This window comes from Falco biarmicus, chromosome 4 (assembly GCF_023638135.1).
Source record: "Falco biarmicus isolate bFalBia1 chromosome 4, bFalBia1.pri, whole genome shotgun sequence".
NCBI classification, from domain to species: Eukaryota; Metazoa; Chordata; class Aves; order Falconiformes; family Falconidae; genus Falco; species Falco biarmicus.
Genome location: NC_079291.1, coordinates 10,961,521 through 10,983,761, shown reverse-complemented (window position 1 = coordinate 10,983,761; position 22,241 = coordinate 10,961,521). Strand labels below are relative to the sequence as shown.

General features: G+C 41.7%; 1 protein-coding gene across 2 annotated transcripts in view; it reads right to left on the bottom strand.

The window, feature by feature from the left end:
* TGFBR2 (transforming growth factor beta receptor 2) overlaps positions 1-22,241 on the bottom strand; it is a 130,260-nt gene that overhangs the window by 25,277 nt on the left and 82,742 nt on the right. For both annotated transcript variants that reach the window (XM_056335381.1, XM_056335380.1), the window contains exons 2-3: positions 8,610-8,781; positions 6,804-6,994 (exon numbers count right to left, since the gene is read on the bottom strand). In XM_056335381.1, coding sequence (XP_056191356.1) covers positions 6,804-6,994; positions 8,610-8,781 — 363 coding nt within the window. The remainder of the gene's footprint in view (positions 1-6,803; positions 6,995-8,609; positions 8,782-22,241) is intronic.

The window sequence follows — 22,241 nt, the reverse complement described above, 5'->3', positions numbered from 1 at the left end:
CCCAAGCCTGTAGCACTGCCTGGGGTTGTTGTGACCCGAGTGCAGGACCCGGCACTTCTCCTTGTTGAACCTCATACAATTGGCCTTGGCCCATCAGTCCAGCCTGTCCAGATCCCTCTGCAGAGCTTTCCTGGCCTCCAGCAGATCAACACTCCTGCCCAACTTTGTGTTGTCTGCAAACTTACTGAGGGTGCACTCGATCCCCTCATCCAGATCACCAATAAAGATATTAAACAGAACGGGACCTAGTGCTGAGCCCTGGGGAACACCACGTGTGACTGGCTAGCCAGCGTAGAGTAGACCCATCCAAGCCATGAGCAGCCAGTTTCTCCAGGAGAATGCTGTGGGAGATGGTGTCTCAAAGGCTTTACTAAAGTCTATGTAGACAACATCCACAGCCTTTCCCTCAAGGGCAGAAGAAGCAGCAAGGTAAAGCCATCGCTGGGGCCTGTTTCTAAAGCTGTCTTTCTAAAGCACTGCATGGCTCAGAATTTGGGCCCTAAGTATGTTTGCTTAAAGGTGTGGGAACTCATTCACTTGACCTTTTGGTTATTTGCCAGCCTGAATGTTTTACAGTCAACACATAGGTGGCAAACCAGACCCAGCCCTTGGAGAACTTAATGCAGGCCACTACGCTGTGCCACCACTTACCACCTTTCCTGAGAAGTAGTAAAGCAAAGGTATGACCAGTTTTGGAGAGCTGTGGCACACCCACTGCTGCTCTCCCCTGGGGGCTATCAGCTTTGCCCTTGGCACATGACTACCCATGACCAGGTGATCAAGACATTTTTGTTATGCCCAGGGAAAATCCCAGTTATATGCATTACATGTTGGAAGAGTCATGCATATGCAACCACCACCTGATGGGAATGGCTGCATCTTAGTCATGGGGGTGGGAGGCAGGAACTTGATTGCCTCTGGGTGACTTACTTCAGTCAAAAGGCTGAGAAGCAATGATGTAATGGATATTTTATGTATTGTAAGCAGAATTTCATTTTTCAACTGATTGCCAAGTATGCTATTCAGCACCCAGGAGGTTTAAGAAACTCTTAAGCTCTAAGACAGAACAAATATTTCCTTGCTGTTTTATTCCCTCACTGCTGGCTAGAAACCGTAATTCCTTGGTTTGCTGGCACAGCACCTATTTGTTTAAAATCTAAAATCTCCCACCTCTGGATGCATTCCCTTGTCTCTCCCATTCTAACAGGTCACTTCACTGTGTGTGCATAGCGTCTCTCACAGAGTTTGTCTTTTGTAACTTTCCTAGTCAGTGATACGAAAGCTGACATATTCTAACTTTACATGATGTGACTGTGTTTCTGTGATACATGCCTCAGTTATACAAATCAGTGTCTGCTGTTTGCTGGTGGTTTTCTGGAACAAATCAATCTCTCCAGTTTCAATATGTTCCAACAGATGCCACACATTAACCACTATTTTTATTCTCAGCCTGAGTTTCACCCCTCCAACCTTTCCCAAAATATTATGTTGCCAGTGTTAGTTACAGTTTGTTTCTGTCTGTAATTATTAAAGTCTCTTCCATGACAACCTGATAAAAGGTTGGCCACATTCCCACACTTATTAAGCTCTCAAGTGATGCAAATTGTAACAAATATGCCAACCAGACTGGAAGAGCGCTGCCTAGTTTGTTTTTACACAAATCTGTAACTGAGCTCTGCATGGTTATTTTCCTAGGAAGCGAACAATATAAATAATACAGAGCAAAACAAAATTTTGGCTTCTTTTGCCTCTTTCCATTCTATTTCCTTTCTATCCCACTAAGTGAATCAGACATTCAGTATTAGACAGCCTCTCCTTTGGTTACATACAGCTGCAGGCATTGGGTGGGACTCTGTGGCTGCAAATACCTAAGAGGAAACATAGAGAACAATGCCAATATACAAGCAGAGGGAGGCTCTGTGCAACGTTATGCAATGCTACTGACCTCTTTTATGGGGCAGCTGGAAGACAGTTACCTTCTGAACATGTTAGTTGCATAACAGAAAAACAGATTAATGAAAGCGTTTGTTAAAATCCACTTGGCAGCAGTCCAGCTGTAATCATCTCCCTTCTGCTGTTCCTTGAGCACTGGACAACTCATCACATGAGCATTTATGGCCTGGTGGCTGTTTCTGCACAGATCTTAAGTCTGCTCTTAAGTTTGAGATCCTCCTATGTAGTCAAGTAAAATCACTAACGCTTTGACTCTAGTAAGGAGAGGAAGAGGAGAGAAAGAAAGGAAAAGACAGGGCAACATGTTAGAGACAAGTGAGAGATACCAAGTTAAGGAAACTCTTAAAACATTATCCATACTTCCTGTGATTGGGGCGCAGGAGAAGGCATCATACAAGCATGCTTGTGGTGGTTCAGGCAGCAGAACAATACCAGGTCTCCCAGGTAACAACTGTACACAGTGAGCAATCACAGCACTTGACACTGCAAATCCATAGGCTGTAATTTGTTTGGGCAAATGACTCAGCCAGAACTGATTAAACAAATACATCTCTTACACTCTCAATTAGCAAACTCAGTGAAACTGTGATCAATGTGAAGATTGTTAGCAGCACAACACCCTCCCCCACTCTGACATGCTCCCCCAATTAGCTCCATTATTCTTATAAACTCTTGTTGACCTGTCAGTCATCTCTATCACCGAAGTTTTGATAGTTCAAGGTAGCTGTTTGGATGATTCAGATAATCATTAACAGTTGTATACATTGTTGCCGATGAAGGTTTCTCCCATATTACCACTGATGTGTTGGAAACGGCCAAAATAATGACCTCATCTTGCAGTAGACGGGGAATAAACAGTCCACCTGGACTAACCCACAGACACCTTGGCTGCAAGTGCATGGAGATCTGCATAGCGTGAACAAAGCACGTGAGAATGAAAAATTATCACCGTTTAAGTTACCAGAATGAAACAACTCTAAACCAAAGAGAGCCGTGCTACAGGTCTGCAAAGCCTATTTCCAAATTTTGAGAGCTCTGGGTTTTTTGCTTGGATTTGAACTTGATGCCCAGGATAACAACTGCAATATATAATGACAACAGTGCTTAAGGGATTTTTTTTCCTGTCTGCAGTCTCCAGTGCTGGGGTTACCCTGTTGCATGCTGCTGAATGGATGTGTCTGAATAAGCCTGTGCAACAAGAAGAAGTTGCACTGCGTAGCAGGCAGGTCATGCACTGAGCAACATGCAGCTATCCCATTTCCTCGGCTACAATGAGTCCCTGGTCATCTTCGCCCACAGGGAATGGGTCTGACTTGAGGCTGGAAAGAGCACAGTCCTACTTGGTGCCTTTGGGTAAACAAGCCGTGACTTCAGCCAAATAGTTTAGGATTGTTAATAAAGAAGAATTTTGTTAGGCATCGGTCATGCTTGCACTGGCTGATGAATAGAGGCTAAGAGATGGTGTAGCAAAGGCAAAGCTGAGGAACAAAGCTGCGCAGACACCGAGGGAGGCATGGAAGTGTGCAAACAGCTACAGACAGACCTGGTTTATCACAACAGGTCAAAACATAAGAAGGCAAAGCAAGATGCAGAAGATCCACCAGAACAACTAGACATCAGGGAGTAAAAAACCCTGGTAGTCCAGGCCTACACTCATCTTTTCCACAACAGCAGGACCAGGCCCCTGTCTGCCACCCAGCCAGGGCCTTTTCCCCTCCAATTTTGGCTAATCTTTTCCAGTGGTTTTGCTCCCTGGCTTTGCCTTCTGGTAACACTGATATTAAACATTTGAATAAATAATGATTAAAACACACTGGCATTGAGTTTTGCTGTGAGAAGCATTTTTCCACCACAGGGGTGTAAGCTGCTTGCCAGTCACCCACAATTTTGTTTGGCAAAAAAGAGAAGGATTAAAAAAATAAACACAGAGTAGTCAGATTTGCAATGGCTACCTGTCTCCTGTATATTATTTCTCCAAGAACTACAGGACATTGTTTGGAGTAATTTTGCACACAGTTTTTTCTACCAGCTGCCCATGGCCTGAAATGCCAGGGACCTGAATCAGGGTCAGCCCCCTGACACAGCAGAACCACAGGCATGTTTAGGCACATGTCTGACTATGTCTTACTTATTTTGCAGATTAGTAATTTAAACGAAAGTCCGTACAAGAAACCGGCATTTGACCTGGATGTAACTACTTCAAATGTTTCCAAAACCACGCTTGGGTGAGTCATAACACCTCCCACTACCCAAAACCTTTAGGTTTGTGTCTAAAAATGGAGTCAGGAGATTTACCCTTCACAGTCAAGACAGATACAAGCCAACAGTGCTATGAAACAATTCTTCTATAAGCAATAACACCTCAGCTGTGAATCACTGGAACGTAGTGACTAACCTCTGGTGGAAATTATAATTTGTTGCCTTACCCACAACTTTCTTGCTTACCTCAGAAACACCAGGAACGAACTAAATCTGGTCTGTCTTAAGTCTGCACTCAGGAGGAAGAAGACCTAGGACATTGATCATTTATAGCAATAGCTTGAAAGGAAAGGCTGTGATTAACAGGTGAAAAATGACTTTTTAAAATTATCTCAGTTTCTGCTAATAAATGAGTACAATCACTTTTTGATCAGGCTTTTTTAGACTAGCTTTTTTCCACTCTCTAAAACTATAGGATGTGCAAAAACACTGCAAGAATTCTTACTCTGATGTACAAGAAATGTAGAGGGGGAAAAAAAAGGCAAGAACAATGTACAGAATAGAGCTGGATGACAGTCATTCCAAAGGCAAAATTATTACAGGCTATTATCTAGTTGTCTGGAGGAGCCGTGGACCAGCTGGCTGTGATGTTCTGCTCAAAGTTAAACACAGACAGGAAACCGCATGTCTGATACTGTAAAAATCGTTTGTCTTCCTGCCATGGCTAACCAGGCAAGCAACCCAAAGGGGCTGTTTTCATTTAAAAGAAACACTAATCCACAACAATAAAAAAGGAATGACAAAGCCTCAATTCTCCCCCCTCCCAGCTGGAATTAATGCTTGTGTTTGTGAATGAAGTGGAAGTGTTACAAATTGAAGTTTTACATTAATTTTTATCTTTAGTTATTTACTTACTACACGTGAATGCAGGACAGTTTTCATGAGTCACCTAGAGTGCTTATAGCATGTGACCTACAAGGAAAAGCTCCACTCCAAAGAGTGAATGGAATTAGGGTTAAAAATATTGGGGATTAATTTATACTAAGCTCCTTTTAGGCTGCTCTGGAAGCATGAGAGGAGGCCGCAGAGTTAATGTGAATGAAAGTACTTGGTGTTGAATTTATAGAATAGTTTTCATAAACATACACACAGAAGACACATTTGTCAAGCAATTGTATTCAGCTACATAGCTCCAGGATAAACAGCTATAACATGACTAATTTATAACCAATTAGCCAAAATCCACAAGGGTGTGGTTCACTTTGTATAAAAACTCTAGACAGCTGACACAGAGTAAGATCTTTTCACTGGGAACAATAAAATCAAAGCAGTCTGTTGGAATTAGGTCCTGGGTCTACCACCTGTGCTCCCATCAGTACCAGTATTTACTCCAACTCCTTTAAATCCCACCCAAGTAAGGGTTGGTCATACAACCATGGACCAACACTCAGGTTGTCTGGTTTGAAATAAAGCTTGGGGAGGGGGGGAGGTGGCACCACATACTGATAGCCTGGGCCAAGGGAGGCGAAGACTTTCTAGCTTGCTCTTGGCTAATCTGGTGTGGTTTTGCAACCTTAACTAGTTAGCCTTCTCGGAGGGCTGGGAAGCAAGAGCTAGAAGCCATTCACTTGTCTGCCTCAGTGCAGTTATGCACCATGTTTCCCAGGAGTGGAAACAGTGTCCCAACCCTTTGTATTCTCAGGCAATGAGGATTTGATAATATCCTTTTCTGAGGAACCTAGAGGTGATAAGGATGGGTCCTGTGTGCCATACTCATTTAGAAGTGTGTGCACACAAAGTTCTCCACAGGAGGCCTTGCACTGGCCTGCAGGAGACCTGACTGACCTCAACAAAAGAGCCATTGTGGGATCCAGCAGGTAGAGAAAATAAAGTGAGATGTGTGCATGCACATATGCACATCTGTGTATGCAGCACGAGATCCACCAGCACTGCACACACCTGCACTGCCTTTACTGTATTTGCAGTGGTCTATATAGGCATTCATGAAGTACAATGGGGACAGGTTATGCACTTGTGATTTGTTCTGTACTCACATTTCACTGGTTTAACTGAACTCACATGCATGTCCTTGTGCCGTAGCAAGCATGAGCTAGCATATCCACCAGTGAAGGAACCTTCTAGCTACTTCACGCCTACTGCAGAGCAAGTGCAGAATGTCAGTTACAACAGAGAAGCTGACTTTAAATTCACATCCTATCAAGTTACTCAGTAGTATATTTATATACAGATGTCACGCTATGGCAATACAGCCTTTTAGAAGAGACAATACCTTAAATATGACATTTGCCTCTTGTTTATGTTTTATTACATAATTGGCATATGTTGCATTTTGGTGTGTCAACAGAACAACTCTAAACATCTCGCTTTCATCTTTTCATTAACTTTTAAGTGCAATATCTTGAGCTGAGTATCACACTTAGTTCAAAAGGAGGACAGCCTGGCAGGAAGAAATATTCTCTGAACACAGAAAAGAAAGGTTGAGGTTTTGCAAGACTCGGAAGAGACCAAAATAGCTCCTGCCACTAGAAGTTTTCCTCCACAAAATGCAATTCTGAAATCCATTGGTATGACACAGTTAATATTACTTGCAAAGTATAGCCTAGGAATGCAGGGTAAATTATTAAACCTACCTGATGGAAAAATGAGCATATCATTGCATTCTTCACCTGTACAGGAACACATGAACATCAATCCACCATCTTCCTTCTTTTCCCTCATCAAACACTGCTCTGAGCTAGAGTCATCCAATACATGATCATACAGTGTTTTCTGGGGATCATGGCATATTGTTTCTAATGTCACGTTTTCATCATTCTGTCTCCTAAAAATGAAAAGAGAAAATTGAAATCAAAGAAGGAATATTTTACAAAGGGAGCAGACAGGACTGTGCCTGCCTGAAATTTGCCTCTTTTGAGAACTCAAATGGGATTTAAGGAGTATTATATGTTCTTCTCCAGCTTTCCTGAATGGGATAAATTTGGCTGTGTCTGGACTCCTCACACTGGGGCATTTGTACAATGGCACAGCTATTCCTGTATCATATTACCACTAAGCTCCAATGAGTACCTTAGAAAATCTCACCCAGAATTATTCAAGCTAATGCTCAATGAACTGCTGTGAACTTCGGAACATACTTTTGGTTTTTGTGGTCACTGTGCAGACTGTAAAAATCTGTGGGAAATTATGATTAAAAGTGAATTATTTCCTCAAAATCTGAGGAATTTCTAGCGAGTTGGCCTTTTCATTTTGCTTTTAAAGTCTACAATCAGCACAATTTCTGCACTAAAGAAGTTACCCTCATAACTGAAAAAGAATAATAATAAAACCCATACAAACACTAACCATAGAACTGGTGCAAGCTTGAGTTGCCTTGCTGTCAGGGAAATATTTGCAGCTGATATTCTGGGCCACATTCCTGTGTTTTGACCTGGTCCACAGATTGTATTTCATTGACATAAGACTCAGAGGCAAAAAGCACTTTACAGTTCTCAGCTAATTTGCCTTTTAGATAAATTGGCATGAAAAATTCAGAATCTATCTTAAATTACACTACAGCCATTTTGTATGGCAATAATAGGCACTGACCGCTTACTAAAGGAGCACAGAACTAATATGGAACAGCACCCTGGACTGATCCTGCATTTCAAGTGTCTACTTCCAATTATGCTGAACATCTCTTCAAGTCAATGGACACAACTGATTCCTCAATAAATGAATTAATTATGTCTTTCTGTAAGTGGTTCTAATGACATTCCTAAATCAGCAGCAATGTTGCAAATAATCAGTTCTGTTCCTTTCATCCGCTTACAAACTGATCAAGAGTGTTTCTGGTTTTCTTTGGTAGGATTGGCTTACCATATATGGAAGGGTGAAATGCCAGTTTTTAGACTGGGTTGCAAGTTTAGAGGGAACAAACCCTAAAAACGTGTTATAAGTAATTTTCATCTACTCTTGATTTCTTTGAACCTAGACATACACTATATGAAAAAGGAAGTATATTTCTACCTATACATGGTAAATAAGCCTCCTGTGATAGATCTACATGATCTAGTTCACTTTGAAACCTGAGAGAGAATTGTCTTTCTTCAGCAAATGACACCACAATCTACTCCGAATCTCAAATCTGTTTCTACTTTGAGTGCTGTGGGTGGATGCAGCTTAATGGTTTGAGCAAAACCATGCCTCTTTTCCAATAAAAGCATAAGCTGGAACAGAACTGCTTTAGAAGAAAAAAATCCCCAGAACATTTCATATCAGAATTGTTGTTAACCTCAAGCAACTCTCAATATGCTGAGCACAGACACAAGTTGGAAGAGAGAGAGCAAGGCTGGTGAGGTAGCAGGGACATTCTGAATATCAGAGCAATTCAGGAAAGTACTAAGTAATGATGAGTAAGGGTGTGCTCCTCTCCCTACCTGTATGAAGAAATAACTTACCATATAGCAACACAGACTTCACTATTCTTCTCACAGATAGCAGTGATGTTGCAGTTGCTCTTGCACTGATGTTGGTTTGAGCAGGTTGTTACTTTAACATCACAGAATTTGCATAAGTTTGGCATTTGCAATCCACTTTCCTTATTTCTGTCTACAGGTGACATAATTTCAGCTTAAAGAAAAAAAAGAGAAGGGAACTCAATAATAGTGGATTATCAGATTGTGTTATTGCTCATTATGAAGATAAAGTTTTCAGCAGCAGCAAACATTCCCTCCCACCTTAAATTAGAAAATCTTTGATCTTTCACAGCTACCAATTTTCTTTACAACAGGGCAAGTGCCACAGTGTCAAGACCAGGTTAATCAAAGGGAATTTGAAAAGTGAATTCAACTTTTGTTAACTTCAGAGGGAGAAAAAGTGGCTTTGTAATTCGCAGAATCAAGCTTATTCTGAGTCCAGTCTGCACTGCAATAACTACTCTGCAGTCACCCATTTGCATTATTCATAGGTAGCATATCTGTCCCCCATGTATAATATATTGCATCATGGTCTGTGTGCCAAAGTAACTGTGGTTGCCATACTTGAAATGCATGTCAGGTGGGTGACATCATTATGACATGGATCATAATGAATTTTGCAAGTTTCTCTTTACTAACCTGAGGCATAACCTAGGTGTCATCCCTAATCTGATTACTGTTCACACAAGAAAACACAAAGCTGGAACTGACTTTCCACTTAAGGTAGATGGTCTGCTAGAGGCTGTGGGTGAAACTCAAGCTGGAAATGCAACAGAGCATCTGTGCAGCTCATGTGATCTGCTGCTGGAGTCCCTCTGGGCTAACTCAAGGGGACTTGAACTCAAACTAACTTTCAATGACAGCCTGTCTTGTAGAAGTCTACTTTGACCCAACAGCTAAATTTCTGCACCCAGGCATTGAAGAATTACTTGCTTACTGGTTCTGAATTTTAGTACTCACCATCTGCTTCAGTATGGTAGCAGTAAGGGAAGAGATATTTTTTTGTCCCAGTGTACGAATTTCAGGAAACATATTTTTAGTTCAAAAACTATTTTGAAAAGCCGGCATGACTACAAGGAACAGAAAATGCCAACATAAACCTTTTTCTAAAGCTAAAATGAATATACAACCATCTGAAGTGAGGCAGACTATAACAGTTTCAGTCTGACTCACTTTGTAATATATTTGGAAAAGTAGGTTGAACCACTTTCAGGGGATACTGGGCTTCATATAACACAGCCTTCTCTTGTAGCCTCCTGCATGTTTAAACTATGTTCATATTGCTCTCTGTGGCCAAATGTTGCTAGTCAACCGATAATAGGCAACCAGGGATTCGTAATTTCCCCCTCTCTCCTCAATTAGCTGAGAAATCAATTTTTTTCCTTCTAGAACGTCACTATTTACTACCATTAGAATATTTTATTACAGGAATTAAACATACATGCTTTTTCCAGAAGGAAATAAAAAAGGCCTCTTGCTAACATTTTCAATGGATTTCTGAGCCATTGTGGGGGACAGAGAAGTCTTCCCTCTTTGTCCAAATCACACATTCTTCTCATCACTAGCATGCTCTGGTACTGACCTAAGGTCTCTGATGTTAATGCCATTATATTAAGTGGCAAAACTCCCAATGATTTTAATGGTATAGATGAAGCTCCTACACAGAGGGAAGGGTTATGATGAGCTCATTGGGAGCACTTACTCGGGTGGAGAATGCTGGCAGTATGTTACGGACTGGATGAATTTTAAGCCCCAGGTAAATATTTCTTGTTCTTAATTATTTGTATTGCAACAACTCCCAGAAGCCATTCAGAAGAACAAAGCCTCATTGAAGTAGGTGTGGTAGAAACTCAAAAGGTCTTTAATCTAGCATTCTATAAAATATGTCTTAATATAATCATCATTAATGGCAAATTGCTCCTCTCTTCCGGATGGCAACTCTTATTTACCACATGTTGAAGAGAAACTAATAGTTGTACTGATTTATCTAGGTTCCAGTAATGATCAAAACAACCTGATAATGAGGGACTGACCCTCTACCCAGTAAAAGACAATCTGTGGTCCTAAAAGCCTAGACAGACAGGGCAGACAAATATCAAGGGAGAGATGAAGTTCACCCAAGTTCACACAGGAAACTTATGGCAGGGTGCCAGATGGCTCACAGCTGAACACAGGGGAAAGGCATCTGCTGCTCAGACTGCAAAGGCTTTAGCTGCATCTACACTGCGTTCAGCTCTGAGCTCAGGTGGCTTCACTGGGCAGCTGTATCGTGAAGGGATGCCTCTGTCATAGACACACCTCAGTCCTCTCTAGTGCCTGCAGCACTGGAGCCAAAAGGCACGTGAAGGGCAGGTCCTTAGGTAAATTGATTCAAGCACATAATGTTTGTTGAGAGGCAGGGCTTGTTCCTGTGCTGCCCCTGGCCATGCCAGGTTCTGACAAGACTCATCCACTGGAACAAACAAATGAAAATACACTTGGACCTCTTCCAAGGAGGGATCTCCAAACCAAGCAACTTGATCTAAAAACCAAACCAAACCAAACCAAACCAAACAAAAAAAAGAAATGGAAAAAAGCTATCTGGAAAGCAGCAATCCCCTGCAAGGTCACTAACAAGTTTCTAAGTTAGAGAGGTAGGCCTTAATTCTATTACCAGTAAAAGGCTGGGTAGTTAGGGCCAGCTAATTTCTGAACAGGTTACATTAATGGCAAAAGCTAATGGGGTTTTAGGACTGCCAGATCTGACTACATTTCAATTTTCTCCCCTAAATTCTTGTAAGAGGCTGACGGTGCAGTGTTTCTTTATTCATGCCTCTGGCAGTTCAAGGTACTGGATAAACTGCCCAGCCGGACAAACTTTCTTCCATGCTTCAGCATCTGATTTAAAGTGAGACTGGAGTTTACTTTCCCTAATACTGTCACATTGCTCTAGCAGGTGTTAGGGTGTTCATTAATACAGCTCAGCCTTGCCCACTGTGATAAGCCATCCAGATCCAAACTAAAGCCAAGTTTGACTTTCCTCTGTCAGGCTGATGCTGAAATCAATCCCTGCAAAGGGCCTGAGATGAAACTTGGAGTCGGACGTGAACCTCAACATGACTCTTCTGATCATAGCCTGCTACTAGAATCTGAGGACTTCAAAATCCAGGAAAGATTGGTCTCCCTCCATGAACTAAGACCTGTCTCTAATCATCAAAATCCTGCCTGGAGAATGACAAGTTGCTAGGGTTCTTCTAGACAAGTGTATTCACTCATTCCCTGAGGGTCCCACAAACAATGAGTGGTTCACTACCAGCAAGATCTCTCCTCTTGCAGTCACTTGAATGTCCATCTTTAAAAATGCTTGACTATCCTGCTGCACAATTCACACTCCATGAGCCACCTGCTCAAGGTTGTCTCCTGTTCAGACAACCAAAGTCACTTGAATACTGTGGATGGAGGCAACCTTTCATTTTGCATGGAGGAAAAAAAAAGTGGATATAACGGGAAAGTCAAGGAAGAAACCAGATTTGCACGTCTGAAGGAAGCCATCCTAAAATGTGTGCTTGTCTCCTAAACTTTGAGTTTTGGCATCTACTCTCTAATGTTAGTTTTCTTATTTTGACTTCTACAGGAAGCCTAATGCTAGCTTTCCTTGCTTCCTTGTCCATGGAGAGGGCTCCAAATAAAAGACTGCGGTTTCTTGGCTATGAAGCTTTCAGTCAACCAGTTCAGCACAGATCAGTCACCGTGGTTAAAATGCATGGAATATGCAAGCCAGCATGTGGGTTGGAAATTACGGGAGAGAAACCAAAGCAGCTGCATAAGAAACAACAACAACTCCATCGATTCTGGTGGAGCCAGGCTTGCAGGACAACACTTTTACTCTATGGTTCATGTATTTTTTATGATTTCTCAGGACCTTATGAACAGTATGCCCTCACCCAAAGTCTATTGACTCTTGAAGTTGTTTGCTTTGTGTCTGCTGTTTGTAGATGCGTAACTCTCATTGAGGCCTTAGGCTACAGTTTACATTCCTCTTATTTTTTTAGTATCATTACAGAACTCTCAAAAGCTAACAACATTTAAATAAAGACTAAACCAACATGCTGTCTTTTGGGGAATATCTACACTGAAAAACATTATCTATGTCTTAGGATGCATTTCAGAAACAGCAGCCAATTTCTCTTACTCCTATCTTGTAAAATACCATTACTGCATTTCTCTTCTTTCATCCAGTGCCTCTGGTACATGTATACATATAAAATAGCATTGCTGAGAAGATAGATCCCATCCCTTTAAAAAAAATAATAATTGCTGATGGAAATGTTGGGATGGGAAGTCAACTACTCAGCTGCTGTAAAACAATTCTACCTGATGGGAGAGACTTTACTCTGCTACATCATGGAAATCTGCGAGAAGGAGGATGCCTTTATCAGAAAGCCTTGAAGAAGATTGTCCTTGTTCTCCCAAAGAGCCCAGCTTCACAACATCATATCTCAGTGGCATGAAGCACAGTAGCAGCTATGAAGAACATCCAAGCTGTAATACCTTCTTGTCAAACAGAAAGACATCAGGAATAGTACGAAAGACAGCATTTTTTTCTATTTTTGCCTACCACCCACAGTATACATGTGATCTATAACCTCAGCAGAAGTTTGATAGTGATGTGGATACTGCCAGCATCATGAAAGTGGAGAGGTGATGATGCAAAAGCACATTCTTTGACTGATATTGATACTGATGAATTAATTGCATGAGGGAAAGAGTCAAGGAAAATGCATGATCCCAGCTTTGCTTTTAAGACCTGGATATATCCTGATGGTTATTCTCAATTATACAGATTATGTTCACTGCAGTAATACAAGGAAGAAAAGACAGAATCATAATAAACCCCAAAGATTCAAAAATTATGACATGCAACATCACAAGGCTAGGTAGAGAGATCATGGAAATAAAGGAAGGAAAACCCCAAAAAGCTAAACCCAATCAAAAAACAACTGCTGGGTTTTCCTTTATTTGCTATTGCTGTCTGGACTCTTAGAGTACTTTGAGTCATGTTTTGAAACTTTGGCCATAAGCAGGAGGGTTTGAATTGCTGTCTAACTTACAGAATGCAAAGATAAAAAGAAAATAAATCACTGGAATCCAGGAGCTTAATCCTCAAGAAAAATGTCAGCTATCATATGACTCATCATAAAATCACAGGAGCTGGCAACACTGCAGATCACCTAGTAACTCCCATAACAACACCTTCAGGGGTAACCCTATAAAAGTCAGTTACAGCTGCCAATTCTGAGCTTAATGCCATCATGAGTTGAAATGGAGAGTCAATCTGTGAAACGTACTCCCATACTCACTATGTGAGTATGAATTCCCATAGTTCATGCTGCCTCGGATGCTGCTTTTAGCTGCGGTCCTTTATCTCAACTATGATTTACCCCAGTGGGATTACCATGGGCACAGGACTTATGTGACTATTTCTGTTAAGATTAACAGCAATGATTATCAAGAGCGTTGAGACAGCCTCTGTAAAGCCAAACGTGAGCTATCTTTTATGTACAATTAAAATATGTCAGAGAAAAATAGGTTCCATAAATGTTTAGCTCACCAGATATTTAACTATGCCTGTGGCAGGGCTCCAGAAAACCACATTCCTACAGATTCTTTTGCAGAATCTCTCTGCCTTGATCTGTATCATGTATAGTCACAGTTCACTGATATCACCCTGGTCCGCCCTTAGCAACTTACTCCCCTTTTCCCTTGGAAGGTGTTTTACCTCTTAGGTTTCCTTTTGATCTTCAGCCTTCCAGCCTAGCACAACAGCTGCCTTAGTCAGTACTTAGTCAGTAAAGACATGCCTCTAAGCGTAGTGATTGCACTTTTGTCTGCAAAATGGCTGGAACCTTTGTGTTGCTTTCCTGATCAAACCTCACCCAGGCTCTGCAAAGGATAAAGACCAATATCACTTCCCTCTTAGGAACACACTTCTTCATGGAGTACTTGGAGGACATGCATGTCATGGCTTCTCCCCGTCATGTAATGGCTTTTGCCCACCATATGAAAAAAATGTAAGTCACGCCTATCAGATGGCAACAGTACAAATGTTAATGTAACAACACACACACACAGCCCTGCAACCCATCCTGTCGCAAAGCAGCCACCATGGGATGGCAGGGAAGAAGGGTCTGGTGGGGCACGCAGGCCTTCAGAAGGTTTGTGTGGGCTATGACCTGCTCTTCAGCCACGACTGAGAAGTCTGCTAGAAAAGAAGAGGGCAGGGCAAGTAAGCCGTTCTTAACCTACACCTAGCCAGAAGTAGCCTGGCCACCCGCAGCTGAAGGAAGGCCAAAGCAGAAGAGCTGGTTCACAGCGGGAAGGCCACTGATGAGCTGTGCTGAAATGTGGGAAACCGCAATTTCCCACTGACCAGCCGGCAAGGAGCAGGGTAAGGTACGCGTGGAGGGAGAAAAGGAAAAAGGAGCAGGAGTTAGAAAACTTTGTTTAACTCGTCTCTGCAGTGGAAGTGTCTGGCTTTTAACAGCAAGTGGAACTGGCAAACCTTTGCTTTAGGGATTGCTGCAGGCACTGACACAGAAACGGAATCAAATCTGGCAGGAGCTGTGGGGGAGGGACACAACCAGAGAATATAAGCGAGAAAACAGCATACTAAGCTGGAGATTTTAAAGATAACAATCATTCTTGTGTTTAAAGCATTAAAATAACACTATTTTTATCCACTACTTCCAAAATGAGCTAGCATTGGCGGTTTTAATCATGGGCTGGGCTCTTCTCTGTAGTGCAGGGCATGGCAGTGAACTGCCTCAAACACGCCACAGAACAGAGCTTGCTGCCCTGACTCCCGATGACACTAGTGCCGGTGTGAGAAGACTCCAGCGCAGCACTTACAATAGAGGTGTGAACACATCCTGAAAACAGGTAATAAAAATAACATTACTGTGATGGTTCAAACACTGAGATGGATTTCTACCTGTGGATTTTTAACTTGCTGCTCTCTTCCGCATTTTCTGGCCACTGTTTAGCACTCCATGGTAGGCGGAACAAAAGAATACTGTCTCCAGGCAAAAAGGCTGAAAACAAATCTAAATGATGGGTTCCCATAGGGCACTCAAAGGGACATTTCATCTTCTCCTGACTTTAACCCGCAGCCTCCCTAACACAGCCGGTAAACAGCACACAGCACTGGAGAACCGTATGCAATATAATGAAGATCAATTTATTCAACTATGACTACAGGGTCTAGGTTTTTTCTGCATAATGCATTAAGTTTGGAATTTACTGGAAGCTGTCTTTGGTGGTTAACTCCTTCTGTGACTTCAGATATACAGTGAGTATACAGCAGTGCTCATCTGGTTCACAAGATTAGGAAAAACAGCTTTCCTGCTTTGTTGAAATAACCAATTCATGGTTCAGAACTGACATCTGCATAGCTAATTCTGACCTGTCGATTGAAAAACATATCCAGCAACTTCACCTCCCTTTGTATTCTTGCCTGCCCAGTGAAAGCTGCCATTACTTCACTTGAAACAGTCCTGAAAGAGTATAAACACTTCAGCTCTGTACAAATACTATTTTTCCAATTTACATGCTTTGACAATAGACAGCAGTCATTCAAGCATTATACAGTTACACACAATTAAGAACAATTTTGACTCAGGAAAACACAAATGTGTCCCCATTCTCAGTTACAGAGCCTCACCACAACAAAACTATGCAATTGAATCATCTAAGTATATTGAACGGAGTTTCTGAACCCATTGTACCTTTCCCTTCAGGTAGTTAAGAAAGCCTGTTTATAGAAACATGCTTCTCTCCACTCTCACCCCCTCAACAGTCACACCACCACCACCGTCCTACTTCAAAATGTGATAGGGGTCTTCATTCTTCATAATGGCATTGGGGAAGGTGATCATTTGTCCTGAAAGAGGCACATATTCCCTCCAAAAGCTTAGTTTATATTTCTTCCCTTTCTCTCTGTTACTACAAGAGAAATGAGGTATGTCCACTTTAAAGAGTTATTCACCCCTGTTTTCAAGGGCCTCTTTATGAAACTCCCAGTTTCCAACAGGGAACTTCAGGAGTCCACCCAGTGCAGGTGGAACACTACTTTAGGTCATTTTGTAATAACGTTATGGCCAAGCTATTTCTATTAGCTGTGAAGTATTCCACAGAGACACATCCTGGCTCTTCAGTTTACCTGCAGGACTACTGAATGTGCTCAGTGCACATACAAACTGAAAAATCCATGAGATCATAAAAAAATGAATCATATTCTTAAGGCATCAGCGCTGCTTACCTAAAGGCACGTCTTTACTATTCACTAGCAGGAGGGTGTGTCTTGTGATATCTGCTTAATGCAAAGACAAATCTTGCCGTCTTTTTTTAGGAGCATCCCCGCAGGACAGGCTAGAGGTGGGAGGAAGGCAGAGAAGTTTTGAAGCCTATGCCACAGGGCAAGTGACCGCACCTTCTGCTAAATTTCTGGACAGCAGAACACATTCGGATCTATGGTAGGGGCTAAGAGCCTAACTTCCAAAGTCTTAACAACTTCCCGCTATACTATATTGCCAAACCTTGCTGTCCTTCCCATGGAGAATTGCAGTTGTAGTACCTGTGATGGTCAGAGTAGGTGGGCATATGGGTACAGTTCCTACTTCTCCCTTACACAGAGAGAGCTGTCGTGCCAGCTCATCCCCGTGACACCAGAGCGAGCAGGCACACGGCATGCTGTCTGTGCAGATGGAGCTCTGCCCTCAGCTCCCACAGACCACTGCACAACCAAACCACACGGAAATCAAAAATAGTAACATACTTGCTTGGCCAAACACTCACAAACGACACTCCTACAGGGCTTTACTCATACTTAGCATATGGCCTTTTCATGCTTAACTTTCCAAATGGCTTCAAGTAACGAAGTGCTGGCCTGGCATACACACCCTACCACATGAGTTTAACTGATTAAATTAAAGGGGTGGAGGTTTTGCAGCTTTTGCATGTGGATCATCAAACCCTCTTAAAGCTGATTTACCTCAGTATAGGTTATATTAGGAACAAGTCTAGCCAGTGTCAAAATTGAGAATTGCCACACACAAAGTTGTTGTGGTTTACTTTTAAATCAACTATAAGCTCAAGAAGTGTGAATTCTGTATGTGAAAAAAGCTTTCATGATACTTTACTACCTACCTACAGCATTTTCAATAGGAATAAGGAAGGCTAGATAGACAGCAGAAAATATCTCCTCCAAATGCAAAATAGTAATGATTTAAAGACTGATCTCTATGCTGGCAGCGTACAGCAACTCAGGTGGCAAAAAGCCAAATCCTTCTCCTGAAACTACAGTTAACTCTTGCTACAGTTAAGCTCTTGCTAAATACATGTCCACTCTAGTGTATCCAAAAGAGCAGACTAAGAACTAAAATGTAGAGGAAACTGTGTAAATAATACCTAAAAGCAGCTGCTGTGCCTTATGAAGAGTTAACACAAATGAGCAGATGTTTATTAATACTGTTCATGCACTCAGGAGACGGGCAGGCACTTGCAAACCCTCTCTGGTCTCAGAGAAGAACCTCCAGGAAAGGTCATGAAATGTGTTAGTTTGCAGGGAGATTTTTGCTTGCTTTTTACAGTACTGAAAATGAAGCACCGACATTAAGACTGTGACAAATCACACAAAACAGGAAATTCAAAGTTATGTCTGACTCCCCCAGGTTCCTTTTGATACAGCTAGGTCGCTTGGTGAATCAGAAAAAGTATCACTCCTGTATTTGCCATTTCACACTTTTATTTTTCATTTTATTTGCTTTAGTAATATCTCCTTAAAACTACTGACATGCTTTCCTGACAGGTTTTGGAAGTCATGAGGCCATACCCATTTTCTCTTTTGAAAGGTTCCTGCCACGTGCAGCTTTCCAGAGCCCTCAGCAGATCCCTCCTTTGGGGATGCCACTGCAGAGCCTCCTTCCCACTCATACACCTTTTCTGACACTGTATTTTTAAGGTTGTTCCATTTTGATGCCAGGAAACGCGTATTTTGAGAACAATTGTCTGCCTCATAGAGAAGTCCTCAGACCATGTGAAAGAAAAATGATTCAATTTTTTCTTAAGCATTGTGAACACAAAAGGTCTTCCCTTTTCCTCTTCTCTCTAGCGAGACCATACAGAAAATATCTGCACAAACAGTTTCAGTTTGCAAAAAAGAGCATTCCCACTCCCCTGATCTGGCTATTTGTTCACAACCCTCATTGCACTTTCTCCTCCCTCACAGAGAAATCAGACTGCACCTTACCACACCTCCCTCCCCCTCCAAAAGGCCAGTTTGACCTAGAACAGCTCTCCAGTCCAGACAACTGACTACACAAACACAATAAAGAATGTGGTATGAGGAGTGGGAACCCACGGCTATGCAGTGCAAAGCTGCATATTTCAACAGCAGCAGCAGCACTGCTGAGGGCAGAAAAAAAGTCTCTGTGGGCCTATGGCTGCAGTTACTTCTGGGGCAAGGTCAGGCTGCCCACCATGCCAGAGACACGGGGGACCTGCTGTCTCCAACCTGAGCGTAGTCTGCTTTCAGTTGCCACTTGCCCTGAGACAGGAGAAGTTTCCTCTCCTGGAAGGGCTGTGACCAGGGCTCTGCAGTTATTCTGCCAGGCATCATCACTGCAAGGGCAGATGGAACTTGCCTAAGACTCATCTGCACGGGTTACGACACTTTGAGAAGCACTCCAAGGACTGATGTTTCTCCCCAGAAGTACTTGCAGAGGCACCTCAGGATGGGCCCCATAGCTATTTAAATCCACATTGAAAGCAGACAGGAGGTTATTGTGACTTTGAATTGTAGAAAAAGTACTTTTGGTGTCTGAGGTCAGTTAACAACATTTAAGAGACATCTGAGAAGACACGTGTTACTCTGTGAGTGTTCCCTCAGCAGTACACAGACCTAGCAGATGTCTCCTCTTCACAGGATGCTGAAAGAGTCAGTCCAGTCTTGCTTTTAGAAAACACTTTTTCAAGAGAAAGGACTATGTAAAGGGCACAGATAGTACTGGGAAGCACAGATATCCTCTGTCTGAAGTGAAACATCTGATTTTGCTGCAAATCTGTAATGTGAACACAAAAGTAAAATTCAGCCAGTCACTCCGATTCTTTGTTTCAGGGGAAAAGTCTGATGAACATTTACCTGAAACTACCACTAGTCTGGGAAAATGCTCTGTAAACCCAGACAAAAGTATTGCCCAAGTTTCACCTTTCGCTCTGAAACTTTTGCTGAACTGTAATTCCCATCTCTTATTTCAAAGGGCCTGATTCTGACTACACTTCCTTTTCTGTAAACTGGAAGCAAGATCCTGCGGACCAAGGAACAAAACTTGAGTCAAATGAAGCCAAGCCTAAATAATGGACTTGGGGATTTAAAAAAAAAAAAAAATAGGCAAAAAACCAAACATCAAAAGCAGTCTCAAAATGTAACATGGTAATTGGAACGGGCTGTATCTGTTCAAATACTGGTTTAAGTGTCACATTCACAACTAGGAAATACTTCATAATTATGAAGCACAAGGGGCACAAATAGCAAAAGAAAGACATAAAAAGATTTTAGTTACAATGACATGGTTTGAAGTACATAAATTGCAGTCCTGCTGTTCAGTGTTTTATTTTTACCTAGGTAGAGGAATTCAAACTAAAGTTCCTCAATCTTTTTCCATGCACAACTCCATATTGTGCCTCTGTACCGGCCCTTCACAACTGCACCTTTTTGTGTCAACTGCTGGAGCATGTTCAAGCCCTGAGTTAGGGGGTGCTTTGTGCCTCTGAGGGCCAGGACCTGCCCATTCCTTAAGCATGATCTCAGCAACCTGTACAGCCAGGATTGGAAGGACCCGAGCAAACTGGCTTCAGCCACAGCTCCTATGCCCACCTTAAGCAAGGATGTGCTCTGCACAAGAAAAGTCTCTACCTTGTACAGTAGAAAACTATATGTGTGTACGCCAGTTGCTACTGAACCAAACCAGAATTTCCATGGTATTTTATAACACATCAGTAAGTATGGAGAGAAGCTGTGTGCACACAAAGACACAGCTGCCCATTCAAAATAAGCATTTAAATGGATTAACCAGACAACTGTACTTTCAAACTTGCAATCGTTACACAGTTACGTGATTCAGAGGGATTTATAAATATTTGTTTTTCCAAATAAAAGGAGGGTATTAGTGGGATTTTTAAAGTGCATTCACTACTACTATCCCTCCCTCCCAGCCATAAACAAACAAACAAGGAAATTAAAAAAACCCAAGGATATGTTTAGGGTGCAAACATATTGTTGTAGTCACAAGTTAAGACTTGGGGATTTGGCTTAAGCTTAATATAAAAAGATAACTTACTAACATAAGAAGCATAAAAGACCTCATTTTGCTTAGCTTTTTAAAGACCTTTGAACTTGAGGAATATTTGAGATATCTGGAATTTAAGTTAAACATATCCCCTGACCAAAGTATGCTCCTACTATGGTACTAGTTTACAATATAACCTACAAATTCTGGTAGAACAGAATTCTATGCAATTTCCTTCTCTAGACATGAACATAACCCATCCTTTCTAGTCTATTTGAAAAACTGTTTTCAAATAAGAAGTCCCATTTAACAAGTCCACATCCTCAACACACACAGAGGCTTCTCTGTCCGTCACTGATGGGCAAACATGTTTATGCGGAAGCTCTGTTCAGAGCTTCTTTTTACTGTGAGAAGCCATTTTCCTCCAGGAAAACAATGTTTATGAACCATTCTGTCCCCACAGAGCAAGTTTTGAATGACAGATTCAGGAAAACAGTATGAAAAAGAAATTACTCTCTTTCATAATCCATCAGTTCAGCTAAAATAGTAAATCAGAGGAAAGTTAGACTCAAATGTAATCCCTTAGGAGTAGAATCACTTTGAATGGATTTGGGCAAAGATACACATCCTTCTCAAATTCAGTAGCTTGGATGGTTATATTTGTCTCTGTCAAGTTACATGCAAAGAAGCAGAATAACAGAATTTAATACCCTGGGGATATGTTCTGTTGATAGATGCATCTAACTTCCTCAGCTGTTAATGGGAATTATATACTGAGTACTAAGAAAAGGGCACATGCATGAAAATATATACTTCTAATGATATTCAACCTTAGGAAAACTTTCTTTTGCTGATTTCTGTTGCAGAAATCCTACTGCTGTGGCATGCTGTTAGAGAGTTATCAGATTTCTTGGTAAAGAAGTATCTCTACCAACAAAGCAACATCTCCTTTATCTGCCAGAGGTAAATTTGCTAACATATCCTCCAGGTATTAGCTGTTCCTTTTAATGTATTTGCAAATGACTCCCTCCAGTTACCTTTGAGACTATGAATCACTAGCTGGCAACACCATCCTGCTGAAATAAGGGAAAGAGTAATCAGCTCCCTTTCTATTTGAGGCTGAAAATAAGACTGGGCTTAAAGGAAAATAAAAGCCATGGGAGAAACCTGCCCAGTCTGAAATAAATAGGTGTTCTACCCCTAAACACATCCCTTAAATGTTCATGGAAAGCTCCTTATCTTTGCTGTTATTTCCAAATCACATGCGAAGAATTCATTCACTATACTATAA